Raw genomic sequence first — 12,803 nt, 5'->3', positions numbered from 1 at the left:
GGATAAGGCTGTGAAATCAATGCTTGTGCTTTGTGTTTGCGTTTCTGTAGTGCAGCGTTTAATAAAACCAATTAAAATAGGCTCTGGTGACAAAGAATCCCTTAACAACCATGAGCTATTTGTTTCTCTCCTCACTGAGCCTCCACATATTCCCAGCTATAAATCTCAATTGATGATTGCATTTAGCTTATGAGTATAACTTGACGTGTTCTCGTTGTGTTAAAAGGCATTGTAGTAAATGAGGCAGAAAGGTAGAATCTTGAAAGAAGAAAACCCTAAAATGACATGAACTCTGGTTGTTTCAGTTCCAAACCCACTTGGCAGTTGCACTTACAGTTTCCCGTCTTTCCACAGAGAGGATGCTCCTCCAGATGACCGTGCTGGTTGGCCTGCTGTGCCTGAGCCACATCAAGGGCGCAGAGGGTTTTGCCCGTCTGCTGGATGATGCAGAGCTACGCTCGGCCTTCTCAGTTGCTCGAACTAGCAGCATGGAGGGTGGGCCCAAGATGACCGTGACCTTTGACACTGTGTATGTCAACATCGGAGGGGATTTTGAAGTCAAAGGTGGCCTATTTCGCTGCCGTATCCCTGGAGCTTACTACTTTTCCTTTACAGTGGGAAAGTTCCCGCACAAAGACCTGTCTGTGATGTTGATGAAGAACAGGAATGAGGTGCAGGCCATCGTGTACGAGGAAAACTCTGGGGAGGAGAGGAAGGTAGGTGGTTCTGTGTGAAGATGGAAGAGAAGGGTGTCCTCTGGGTGCTCCAGTGTCCTCCCACTGTTCAAAGGTGCAGAGATTGATGGATGATAATAACGTTATAATTGAAGAGGTTCAGATACTTTCTGTCATCTGGACATCTGCTTCAAATTACATAGAGTAACAGATAATCATGCAGATTGGATGATGACAGCCATGACTTTTGTAGATCCTCTTGGAATATGAGGTGTTCGAGTCAAACATGTCACCACTGAGTCATAGCTTTAAATAATCGTACATTTTAATCTTACTGAATCGGGTAGAGTCGATGCATGTCACGTGCGTGCGTGCGTGCGTGCGTGCGTGCGTGCGTGCGTGCGTGCGTGCGTGCGTGCGTGCGTGCGTGCGTGCGTGCGTGCGTGCGTGCGTGCAATACATAGGATTACACACAGCAACATGAGGAAAATGATGGGATTACGTGTTGGTGTCAGTATGTAGACAGATAGATAGATAGATAGATAGATAGATAGATAGATAGATAGATAGATAGATAGATAGATAGATAGATCATAGGTCATAGGTCATAGGTCATAGGTCATAGGTCATAGGACATAGGTCATGGATCATGACTCTTCCTCCGTTCATCCTTACAGGTGCAGAGCCAAAGTGTCATGCTGCAGCTGGAGTTTAGCGACACCGTCTGGCTCCGTCTCCATGGTGATCCGCGCTATGCGCTCTACAGTAACACGGGACACTACACTACCTTCAATGGTTACCTCATCTACCCCGACACATATGGCTACCAGACGTACCACCATCCTACCTACAAGTCCCACTCAGCCCAGCAGGAGAACATCCCAGAGCTACACGGAGATCAGGCCACAGAAACCATCAGAACTGGAACAAGCGAAATGGTGGAGAAGAGTGATCTGCAACAAAAAGAGGAAGAGGATGAGGATGAGGATGAGGAGAATGACGAGGACGACCAGCGCTCTGCCTTCTCAGTGGGGCGCACACAGAGCATTGTGGGAGTAGACCAGGTGGGCCTGCCTCAGCACCAGCCCGTCAGCTTCGACACAGCGTTCGTCAACATCGGAGAGGACTTCAACGTGACAGAGGGCATATTCACCTGCCGCGTGCCGGGAGCTTATTACTTCTCCTTCAACGTGGGCAAGCTGCCGCAGAAGACGCTGTCCGTCAAGCTGATGAAGAACCACCTGGAGGTGCAGGCGATGATCTACGACGACAGCCAGGGGGAGAAGGCGCTGCAGAGCCAGAGCCTGATGCTGGCCCTGAAGCCAGGAGACACGGTGTGGCTCTACTCGCACCAGAGAGACGGATTTGGGGCCTACAGCAACCATGCCAAATACATCACCTTTACTGGATTCCTGGTTTACCCGGATGTGCCCGCCACCAACAACAACAGCCAGTCACAGACAAGCAGGAAACCCTAGCTGGAGCCGCCAGCTCAGGACTGAACAGTGTCGGGGGACCGGAATTCATGCAAGATGGATAGGACTCCAAAACCATTTGTGGGGGACATACAATCTGAGTGAAAATTAGTTTAAGGTAATCTGCTCCTTTAAAAAGCCAAACTGGGCAATCCAAACCATTGTTTTTGGTTGAACCTCTTCTAAACTTATTTTCACTCTGAATATATGACCCTTGTATCAGCTTTAGTCGGTCTGTGGAGGACAGCATGAAACAGCATTATGTTATTAATAAATGAACAGAAAAGAATTGACCGAAAAGCAAAAGTGATTATTGAAAATATTTATTTTTTTCACCTGGATTTTGCTGTTAGACATTAGAGAAGAATTTCCCCTGGTGTCATGGGTGGTCTGGTCTGATAAGAGAACAGGAGGGTTTTGGTGATGGATTTTGCTCTGTGCTCATCCTTGATGCTTCCACTGAACATTAATTCAAGGCTGCTTTTCAATGTCAGGCGGCTCTGCGGGATCTCACATGGTTTCTGTAACATTAACATCTCAGCCCAAAATGAAAAATCAGCCATTATCCTCTCACCTCTGTCCTTTCATCTACTACCAGTTCCTGTATTTCCTGCAATGGAACAACACAGATGTTTTGACACATTTCAGTACTTCGAGGGCTTTCATTTATTCGGTGTGAGTTACGTTGAATAGGGAAATACTGCTAGTGTCACTATCTCCGTTCTTTCTCTCCATCTGTCCTTCCTTCCTTTCCTCCTTCATCAATTCTTCACTTATCTTAGCTGTTAACCAACAGCTAATGCTTACATTTCACAGCTGATAAGTTTAAATAAGCATTTTGAGTTCACACAGATTTCCTGAGTTTATACTGGTTCTACAGTAACATCCTGACTCTGCTCTGGTGGGAGAAGCTTCAATATTGATTTGTCAGATTTGACATGGACGCTTTAGGCTCTTTTTGGAAATGTATCATCTCACGAATTTGGTTGCTTTGACTGATATTGTTGTGAGGAGATGACATTTTTCCATTTTGAAGATGATGATTATTTCCTTCAGTGCATTTGTGACAGAAGTGGTCTCTATCGGTCATTAGAGACATGAAGATAATACAAACAGAGTGTTTTGTGCCAAAGTTTTCTTTCTCCTTCATTTTGGTGTTTATCTCGCAACAACATTTGGCCACAGCATGAATGGACAAAAGCATGAAATTGACTGCCTAAATTTGGGAGGATTGCAGTTCAGTCTGTACTCATCATTTACCTGCTGTTGACCACATGTCACCTCTGCGCCTGCGGCCTTCTAGACCATAATTGATTTCTAATTCTAGAAGCATTTAATCCATTTCTTCACTGTGGGGGAAATGTAATTGCTTCTCACAGGGCACTGAAGTAAGCACGTCTGTTTAATTTCACATTGCCGGGAGACTGATGATGCTGCTCAAACTGTAATGAACCTTGACTATATGAAATCACCTTCTCCTTTTGAGAGGCATCATTTGGAGGCGTACTTCACTTTGATAGAGCATTAGCATTTCCTTATTACAGATAACTCAATGTAAAAGTGTGAGAAGTCAAGTTGTGATCTGACATCCACACTGAGTTCATTGCGACCAGGCGATGCACTTGAAAAGCCACAAGAATACACAATAGTGTGGCTTGTGTGTTCTGGTGTTCACCTACACAAAACTAAAAGACAAGGAGTGTTACAAGTATAACTACCCCAGGATGCGTACTGTTTACTTTTCCTATTCCATTTACACTAATATATTCACTATCCATAAAGTCAAAAGAAAACATTCAAAGCATTTTCTACCTCATAACTCATTCGCAAATCCAACTTTTAAATCTCCATTGTTTACATCTATGTTTACACCTATACTTGTGAGTTGCTTCTATATATTTTTGTTTTTGTCTGGTGAAGCTATTCCTTTTACTACTATTAAGGCATGGTGCTTCCAAAACATCAGACAGTGGAATGAAGTTATATGTCCATCAATCTTAATTGCTCCTACTTTTTATTGAGATATTATACTTGTAAAGCTCCTTATGTACAAATGTGAATTTCTTGAAAGAAATTATCTTAATAGAATAATCTTCCCACAATTGATGAACCCATTAAATGAATTATGACTGAAAACTGATGCCAAAAAACATGATAGCTTTTTGCACTCATATGGTTTCCCACAAGCGCTGCATTGAGACAACAAAGCCCTGCATAATGGTAAAATTAGATCACTTCTTTTCTGCATTTAGAATGAAATATGAAAGCCCACAACAGCTTCAAAGTGGATGATACTTGAGTTAATTCTGGAGATGTAACACCTCGGTTTGGCCACAGTAGGGATAAAGGTGAGATTCCTTCCCCATCACAAATGTCTCACACCTATCAGCAATGTGTGCAGCAGCGGAAATAGTCTGGCACCTTCTCTGAGAAAAGGAAGTATCCTAAGCTCAGTTTGATCACGTTACAGTAATATTGAACATCTTACTGACAGCACACCTTACAGCAGCAAAGACTTCTGAGTATGCAACAATGCCTGATTGGACAGGATGATATTTAATGTCTCAGATACTAATATAGTTTGTCACAGTTTGACTTTCCCATTTCAGTCTCATGTGAGTGAACAGTGACCCAGTTTATCAAATCCCGGTTGGCTTATAAAGGCGATAACAACCTGCACATAACTGGTGGTGTGTGAAGTGACTCGAGTGCAACTCATCAGACATACTCGTAAGTACTTAGTGTCCTGCATGCACGTCATTGAAAATACATTGAATATATAATAATCTCAAAAACTGTCCCATAACTGGATTCTCATTGTAATGCCAGATGTTTTTTTCAATAAAAACATTCAGAAAAAAAATACATAGAAATAAAGAGTTCTCAGTGTTGATCAACTTCACACACTCCTGTCAATACCTGCATAAGCAGAAGTATTTCTATTTCTATGTGAGATATTTGTACAGTTTTGTCGTTGGATGTCTGGTCTGTGCTTTTATTCTAGTAAAGTATTTCTGATGGAAGAATGATTAATTGTATATTAGATACCATGTAAGACAGACATGGGTCAGATTGTGTTTAAACTAAAGCACAAACCTGATTAAAATACTAAACGCAGACTCAGCTGTGTGAAAACATATCAGGAACAGTCTGACTCATGCAGACACTGTGTGAGTATTGAGTATTGTTACATGTAAAAGGAATGCTTCAGTGAAATGTTTGTCAAAATAAAAAAATGTAAGAAATCTAAATGTCCTGTTTATTGCTTTAACATAACAGGTTACATGTGTACAAGATGTAAAATCAGTCAGAAACTTTGTTTCAGTATATACAGTACCTCCTCCAGGGCCAAGCGGTCCTGTGATCTAGTGATGAAATGCAACCTGATAAATGGATCACAAGCACCCCCCATTGACAAATCAACAAACTGAACGCATAGATCTTCATTCCCAGGCCTCCTTGGTTCCCTGACCTTTGCAACTTCGCCTTACAATTAAAACCTCATCATTTGCATCCATACACGCCATTATACACTGCTCAAAAACATTAAGGGAACACTTGAAGCGCACATTGATTGTTGATGAATTGATGATTACTGATGTACATGTGATGTAAAATTTGTTGAGGAGAAAATGATGTGACAAGTCCATTGAAACCACAATCATCAAACCATTTAGGGCTGGATTCCAAATCACACAGAGAATCGTTTCCATCGAGGTTTTCTCAGGAGTTTTTCCTCGTCTTCCTTGAGAGCTTCGGGCTGGGTCGGGAATTGTCCTAATGTCTGGTCTGTAAAGCCCTTTGAGACATTGTATGTGATATTGGGCTATACAAATAAACTTGACTTGACTTGATATCCCTGAAGTTTAACTGAATTCTGATGACAGAATGGGAGTTTAATCCCACTGATTGAGCCTACAGAGAAAAACACCTATTCCACACTATTCTGAATATATATACCTGTGTAACCTGGATATTAGAGCATGGCATAGCAAATAAACTCCATAGTTGGCTGAGGATGTAATGATTAATCACATTTCATGAGCATAATCTCCTTCTGGATCGAGATCCACAATGACTGAAGAATACCCAAATAGTTTGCCCTTTCTGAATCAGCATAATGGCAACATCATGGTGGTACTTTTACTTAAAAATCCCTTTTTGATTCTTGCATACATACTGATTCGCACCAGGTCACATCAATTTGACACCTTAGGGTGTGTATGCCAACATTTCTTGGCTAGATCTCTTCACTGGTTGGCAAGGGATTAGTCACAATGTCAAAAAAACAAACTGGTGGCAAAATGAAATGAGTTCTTGTTGGATTATGCTCAAGATGCCCACCTAATCGTTTCATAACGTTGAGTAATAGTGATGACAAACCCAACACAGGCAGAAGCATAAGCTCCTTGAAGGGCATGAATGGAGAAAAGGATTCAATTCAATAGGGTTGCGGTATTGTTTGCTTCTAGCACCATCTCCTGGCCGACTTGGGGGAACTGCATAAAAGCACCCACAGCACTACAGAAACCATTTAAAGACTCATTTATTGGTTTTTTTATTTACATAAATATTTCAGGTCATTTCTAAGGGGCTGAGAATCCCTGAATGAAAAAAACAGACGTATGTGTGTGTGTATCTGCAGACAGAACAGCCACAGGTCATTTCTTCTCAGCGTCACCTGCTTCAAGTTTGGGAGGGGCCACCTTGGGCTCTCGGTGAGCGGGGAAAACCTCCCAGGGTGTGCTGAGGTCAAACTTCCTGAACTCCTGCGACAGCTCCACGGGCTCGGCCACCACGCGCTTCAGCTCGTCGTCGTAACGTACCTGCGAAGAGAAACGTGCTCCCATTTGAAAAGCGTTTACATTCACGACAAACAGTCAGGCAAGCACAATAACATCAGCAAAACAAATGATGTAACAGAGTTTGGCCGTGTGACATTTCTGCATTCTGTCCGTCATTCTCAGGCTCATACAAAGTGAAAGCTCACCTCGACGTATCCTGACAGAGGGAAGTCTTTTCTGAACGGGTGGCCCTCGAAGCCGTAGTCTGTAAGAATTCGGCGGAGGTCTGGATGGTTGGCGAAAAACACCCCAAACATGTCCCACACCTGTGGAATGCAGACATGCCCACATTACTCACAAACGGCCTGTAAATCCATTTTCATCACATTTTCACCATCCTTCGCATTTCGTGCTGTCTTTTGGCAGTCGATGGCAGTGACGTCTGTTCATGATGAGCCAGCACACAGTAAGTTGTGTGTACTCTGTCAGCGGGCATGTTTATGTTTTCTGCCCAGTGAACACTCACCTCCCTCTCATACCAGTTGGCAGCAATGTGCACGGGAACAGCAGAGTCAACTGGCGTGAGCTCGTCCGTGTACGTCTTGACGCGGATGCGAGAGTTGAAGCGTAGCGACAGCAGGTTGTACACGAGCTGGAGACCGTCACAACACACACACACACATTACCACGCATATAATCAGAAATAACCTCAGACTCAGATCAGTGGGTGGTGGTGTGTGTGTGTGTGTGTGTGTGTGTGTGTGATAAGCGAGCTACCTCAAAGCGGTTCTGCCGTGTTGGGACATCGACAGCAGTGAGGTCAGTCATGTTCCTGAACTGAGCGTTGGTGTGATCCCTCAGGAAGGTCAGCACAGGGATCACCCCGTCAGGATGGATCATCACCTCCAGCTCATCAAAACAGGTCACCTGAACACATAGACACACCAACACACAAGTTCAAGGCACCTGTGCATCTTTGAAACCCAAATTTCAGAATGAAAGAACTAAGAAACAAAAGCTGGAACGTATTGACGTCTGATGTCTCAAACAACTAGAGGGCAACAACAACTGCAATAATCCTCATCTTTCCGTATTTATCAAGTAAAAACCCAAACCTGTAACTGGTTTCAGCCTCTCAAACATGACGATTTCGCTTATTTAACTGTATTTTAACTCTTGGTATATAAGCCAGTGGCATTAAGCAATAGTTCTCATATTTAATACACAGAATTTTCCACAAGAATCAAGACAGACTGGTTGCTGATGAAATGAAATGACATAAAATGTATTCTTTGAGGTGCTTTTATGCCACAATTGACTGCACCAAACCCGAGTACCTGTGTGTTTCAGTGTAGGGACAGGTAGCAGGATCATTCATGTTCATCACAGTTCATTACAGTGCAGATTTTTGCTCTTTACACTCCAAAGCTCTTTTCATAAGCACAAGCATACTTACTTACTACATTGTTTGATCCCTGGAGTCATGGGATTTACATTTAGTATCACACACACACACACACACACACACACACACACACACACACACACACAAGTCTGTATCTGAGTTAGACTCTGATATGAACTGACCTGGACCTCCTGGACGTATTTGGGCATCATCTCAGCCACATATTCTCCAAACGATGCCAGCTGCTTGTGAGTGACTTCATCCTTTGGTCGGACTGTAGCTGCAGAGTAAACATGAGGTTCAGAAACATTCAAACACAGTTTACTCCATTGACAGTTTGCATTTGATGAAATTTCAGAGCAGTAACTTCCACTTCTGATCAGCATATGAGTGAGTACTTACGTTTGCTATCAGAGGTTGAGCCCTGCAGTCTGACCTGCTGCTGCACCAGACATGAACTCCGACTAGCAACTAAAACAAGTCCAAGAAGAATAAAGCATTGCACTGATAATGGCATTTTTCTGACTTCACAGGAAACGTCTTTGCAATTCTAGTTCACATTCTGAAATTCTTGAACACCGCACTGACTCTGGATCCCCAACAGACACAATAAGACCCTGCAGCAACAAGATCACCCATCTCGTGTTATCTTTGTAAATAAATATGTCAACGTTTGATGAAAATGTTACCACCAAGCTACTGTTAGCATTAGCTAGCACGAAGGTCAAAGCTAAGATATTGGGCCGCGTAGAATAAAACAGCATGTTTTTCAGTAGTAGGCACATTAATGTCGTTTAGTTTAAATCACTACAGAGTGCAATATTTGGAGGAGGTCGCATGTTTAAGTGGGCTTACTGTTAAAACTCCTTCCAAGACCTCCGCGGACGAGCCGCATCAGAGACGACGCCATGTTTTCCCCGCTTGCTGTTTTCGCCGCAAATAAGAACCGGTGCTGTTCGTGCTTTGTCGCCACCTGTTGGGTGGGAAGGCAAACTGAAATATCCCTAAAGTGTACGGATGTGCTAATTCACCTGAAACGTATTTACCATTCGTATGATACATTAAAATATACAATAATAAATCAAAATACATTTATGCAATAAAGGTAGTTAGATTAAAACATTTTTAGTTTTTTATTATAATTTATTAAAATAAATGTAATTTTAATGTATTAAAGGTAAATGACAGTAGAATTTAATACAATTTATTGATCAAGTGGAGCCCCATCGACACATGTGGACCCACACGAGCCCCATAAAGGTGATAACGACTTAATAACGACTTTGTGACCTTGATGATGCTGTGCAAAGTCAAAGAAATTGATTATGACATCATAGGGGTCATTCTTCTGAGAATTGTATGAATGCTTGTCAGAGTTCATTACAAATGCAAAACTGAAATCCTTCAAGACCCCCCTCATATTTACATATGTGATATTAATTTTCTTAAAACATTGATATTCCCACACACAGTGTCCACCTCACACATTTTTATTAAACATTGTATTCTACAAAAGATACTTCAATACATACCAGTATACACAGTAACTGTTGCATTGCTTAATTGTGCACAACTATGTATTTTAGTTGTGTCGAAGAAAATTCACATTCAGAACAACTGAAGTTTCTTTATTATTGAGGATCTCGTGTTGCTTCTTAAATTTCAAAAGTATTTCTGTGTGAAACAAATGATTGTTTTAACATAAGGCTTGAGCTTCACAAATTCCATGTTTTGATTTCAGAAATTATAGCTGAGATGCAGAGGAATCTTACATAAAGGAAATCTGAACCATGTTGACACTTACAGATCTGCAATGATCATTATGTTCATGTTACCAAGTAATCATGAACTCATTATAATCTGTCATTTGCCAGGAAACTTACGTGATGCAATTTACATTTAGAAACAAATGGAAAAAATCTAAATGTGTTCTTTATCATGATAAATATGATGATCTAAAAGTGAACTCATTATTGTGATTTAATTGAAGCTCTCAGTCCAGTGTTCCACATCCAGTAGGAACCATCAAATGTCCACATGTGGTTGATGGTCTCAGTTCGACTGTCCACACACTTGTGTGTAGTATTTCCTCAGCATCTCCAGCTGAGCGGAGCGGATGAGTATGTGTGGACGCACAGATGCAAGCTTCTCACATGCTTCCTCTGGAGTGCAGCAGTGTAACTGGGAACATAGGAGCAAAATGTCAAGGCCACATGCACACACATGCTGATTTGAAGATGACTGATGTTTGATTCATTTATAGACTGACTCCAGCTTGACATCACTGTCTGAAACCAATGGGACTGTTCATGCTCAGTTGGATTCTAAAAAATGTGGTGGTTCTGGTCTGTTTCAAAACATCAGGCCCAATTCAAGACTAAGACTGACCCGTATGAGGTATGCAGCAACTACTGTGGCACTGCGGGAGCGTCCTGCCTTGCAGTGGACGTACACGGTGGTTCCCTGCTCTCTGTGCTGCAGGGTGAACTCCACACCTCGGTGCAGGTTCTCCAGAGTGGGAACGCCTGTGATGTCGACGGTGCTCAGCCTCAGTTGCTCCACACCTGCTGCCTGCCACTCCTGCAGGCAACACAGCACAATGGGAAACATACACTGAGGCTTTGTCATGGAATATGTTAATACACAGAACTGGCATATCAAATTCTTAAGTACATGTTGTCTAAGTAGGGTTGCGGTGCGTTATTAACCCTTAATGTGTCGCAGCTGACTAAAGCAGTGAGTGCGAACGTTGACTACTTGCACATAGGATTCACCTTTTGGCAAAGACTACACCCCAACAAGCACAGTGATTAAACCTCTCACAGTAGTTTTGGTGACCTGCATCGTCTGACATCACAACACAAAAATCAACACAACCTGTGACTATTGTGGCAAAATTAAAAATATGTAGATTAATGAAATGGTGAAATTAAGACTAAACTTTAAAGGATAGGCTGAGAGAGAGAGAGAGAGAGAGAGAGAGAGAGAGAGAGAGAGAGAGAGAGAGAGAGAGAGAGATGTGCAGTGAACTCACTTCAGCTGAGTTGCAGAAATATTTGGTTTCATATGTCTCATTCATGGTCACAACTCCCCGCACGTTTTCTTCTTGTACAAGCTGTGAAACAAAGAACAACAAAGAACTCTCAGTTGTCACAGTCTCAGTTTAGCTATTCAAACAGCTCTCTGGAAGGTTAGAGAGAGAGAGAGAGAGAGAGAGAGAGAAAGAGAAATCGCTGATTCCAGCAGTGCATCACCACAGTCCTGCCTCCGAACAACACCCTGAGAACATGACATGATTGACAGTTGAGCCCCTGTAGGCAAATGTTGGACATTTTCGGTTACTCAATGTTTTTTCCCACATGAGAGTCCACCAGTTGATATAGGATTGTATATATAATATATAATATATATATAATATACAATATTACATTGTCACTTTAAAGACAATGTAATGAGGATTTCAGCACATACTGAGAGACAGAACAGCGATGACAAATCAACATAATTGTTTCCACTTCAATATGCGCAGTTTTATTCAATGATCGCTATTTTTTATAATCGGTAATCATTAATACCAAATACAACCGTTGGATGTTCAGGTACGGTTACAGCTACCAATAAAGTTACTGTTCCTCATTCTGACCTGTTTGGTCATGGATCTGAACGGCAGCGCTCCCAGAATCACAGTCCCGTCCACCCGGTCGAACCACCGCCTGGAGGACACCTTCTCCATCAGCACATTGTAGGCTAATGTCGGGTAGAAGAGGAACCTGGCTAGCGTTGCAGACATGGCTGAGCGCGTGGACAACGAACACACTGAACTGACTTTGCCCAAGCAGGTTCTGACCTCCCTGACGTCAACCGGTGACTCCGCCCACATGCTTCCGCCATGCTGCGACGACGCCCTTCAAAAATAAAAGCGCCTTTCATGTCAACTTTACAAATACCATTTGCGTTTAAAATTACAAAAATCCCTCACAGTACCAGCGCAATGTCTCGCTAACATTTCAACAGCTCGTTTTTTTAATCAGGCGATTCACCAGAATACCCTCGGTGAAAATACTCTATCAGAGTATATTTCTTTTTTAAGTAATAAACGTCAACATTTTAAGGGGAACGTGCTTCAAGTATGAATTGCTTTGGGTTTATTTAAATAAATTGCGACAAATACACGATGTCAAATGTTCAGATTAGACACCAACTAAAGAACTGTGAACGAATGTGTAAATTTGCATCATGCACCAGCGTTGATGACATCACAGCGGTTGTATTGTTTCATCTATCGTCATTTCACGCACTACTCCAGTAACATAAGCTTCACTGTGAGTCAGTTTGTGCAAAATGTGAAAGAATTTTTATTTATTCCAAACATTCTTTCTTAAACTCTTGTCAAATGCTGTCGTGCCTTACTTAACAGGATGCAAATCATGAAAAACGAGCTTTAAACTGCGATGTGTCCTCATGT

General features: G+C 42.1%; 3 protein-coding genes across 3 annotated transcripts; 1 reads left to right on the top strand and 2 right to left on the bottom strand.

Moving 5' to 3' along the window:
- Nucleotides 1-359: 359 nt before the first annotated feature.
- c1qtnf4 (C1q and TNF related 4) lies at nucleotides 360-2,152 on the top strand. The gene is made up of 2 exons (XM_076146877.1): nucleotides 360-716; nucleotides 1,352-2,152. Exons 1-2 carry the CDS (start codon nucleotides 360-362, stop codon nucleotides 2,150-2,152), a joined length of 1,158 nt encoding a protein of 385 aa, XP_076002992.1.
- Nucleotides 2,153-6,125: 3,973 nt separating this feature from the next.
- On the bottom strand, nucleotides 6,126-9,301 carry ndufs3 (NADH:ubiquinone oxidoreductase core subunit S3). The gene is made up of 7 exons (XM_076146835.1): nucleotides 9,194-9,301; nucleotides 8,741-8,809; nucleotides 8,521-8,618; nucleotides 7,711-7,860; nucleotides 7,460-7,585; nucleotides 7,140-7,259; nucleotides 6,126-6,975 (listed from the first exon to the last, which is right to left on the bottom strand). The coding sequence occupies exons 1-7, from the start codon at nucleotides 9,246-9,248 to the stop codon at nucleotides 6,811-6,813; spliced, it is 783 nt and encodes a 260-aa protein (XP_076002950.1). The 5' UTR covers nucleotides 9,249-9,301; the 3' UTR covers nucleotides 6,126-6,810.
- Nucleotides 9,302-10,357: 1,056 nt separating this feature from the next.
- ptpmt1 (protein tyrosine phosphatase mitochondrial 1) lies at nucleotides 10,358-12,197 on the bottom strand. The gene is made up of 4 exons (XM_076146917.1): nucleotides 11,982-12,197; nucleotides 11,373-11,453; nucleotides 10,727-10,918; nucleotides 10,358-10,519 (listed from the first exon to the last, which is right to left on the bottom strand). The coding sequence occupies exons 1-4, from the start codon at nucleotides 12,126-12,128 to the stop codon at nucleotides 10,391-10,393; spliced, it is 549 nt and encodes a 182-aa protein (XP_076003032.1). The 5' UTR covers nucleotides 12,129-12,197; the 3' UTR covers nucleotides 10,358-10,390.
- Between the last annotated feature and the right edge of the window lie 606 nt (nucleotides 12,198-12,803).

The sequence above is a fragment of the Genypterus blacodes genome, unplaced genomic scaffold, assembly GCF_046128005.1.
Source record: "Genypterus blacodes isolate CSIRO-AG114 ecotype Tasmania unplaced genomic scaffold, CSIRO-AGI_Gbla_v1 ptg000036l_1, whole genome shotgun sequence".
Classification (NCBI taxonomy): Eukaryota; Metazoa; Chordata; class Actinopteri; order Ophidiiformes; family Ophidiidae; genus Genypterus; species Genypterus blacodes.
The sequence above is the reverse complement of the archived record's forward strand: the minus strand, read 5'-3'. Positions and strand labels throughout refer to the sequence as shown.

Excerpts from the sequence above, each read along its gene's own strand:
- c1qtnf4 (XM_076146877.1), top strand. The coding sequence starts at position 360 with ATGCTCCTCCAGATGACCGTGCTGGTTGGCCTGCTGTGCCTGAGCCAC. Across the intron at positions 717-1,351 it reads ACTCTGGGGAGGAGAGGAAG|GTGCAGAGCCAAAGTGTCAT; the intron begins GTAGGTGGTTCT and ends TCATCCTTACAG.
- ndufs3 (XM_076146835.1), bottom strand. The coding sequence starts at position 9,248 with ATGGCGTCGTCTCTGATGCGGCTCGTCCGCGGAGGTCTTGGAAGGAGT. Across the intron at positions 7,861-8,520 it reads AATACGTCCAGGAGGTCCAG|GTGACCTGTTTTGATGAGCT; the intron begins GTCAGTTCATAT and ends CTATGTGTTCAG. Across the intron at positions 6,976-7,139 it reads CTCTGTCAGGATACGTCGAG|GTACGTTACGACGACGAGCT; the intron begins GTGAGCTTTCAC and ends TTCTCTTCGCAG.
- ptpmt1 (XM_076146917.1), bottom strand. The coding sequence starts at position 12,128 with ATGTCTGCAACGCTAGCCAGGTTCCTCTTCTACCCGACATTAGCCTAC. Across the intron at positions 10,919-11,372 it reads ATTTCTGCAACTCAGCTGAA|GAGTGGCAGGCAGCAGGTGT; the intron begins GTGAGTTCACTG and ends TGTTGCCTGCAG. Across the intron at positions 10,520-10,726 it reads TTGCTGCATACCTCATACGG|TTACACTGCTGCACTCCAGA; the intron begins GTCAGTCTTAGT and ends CTATGTTCCCAG.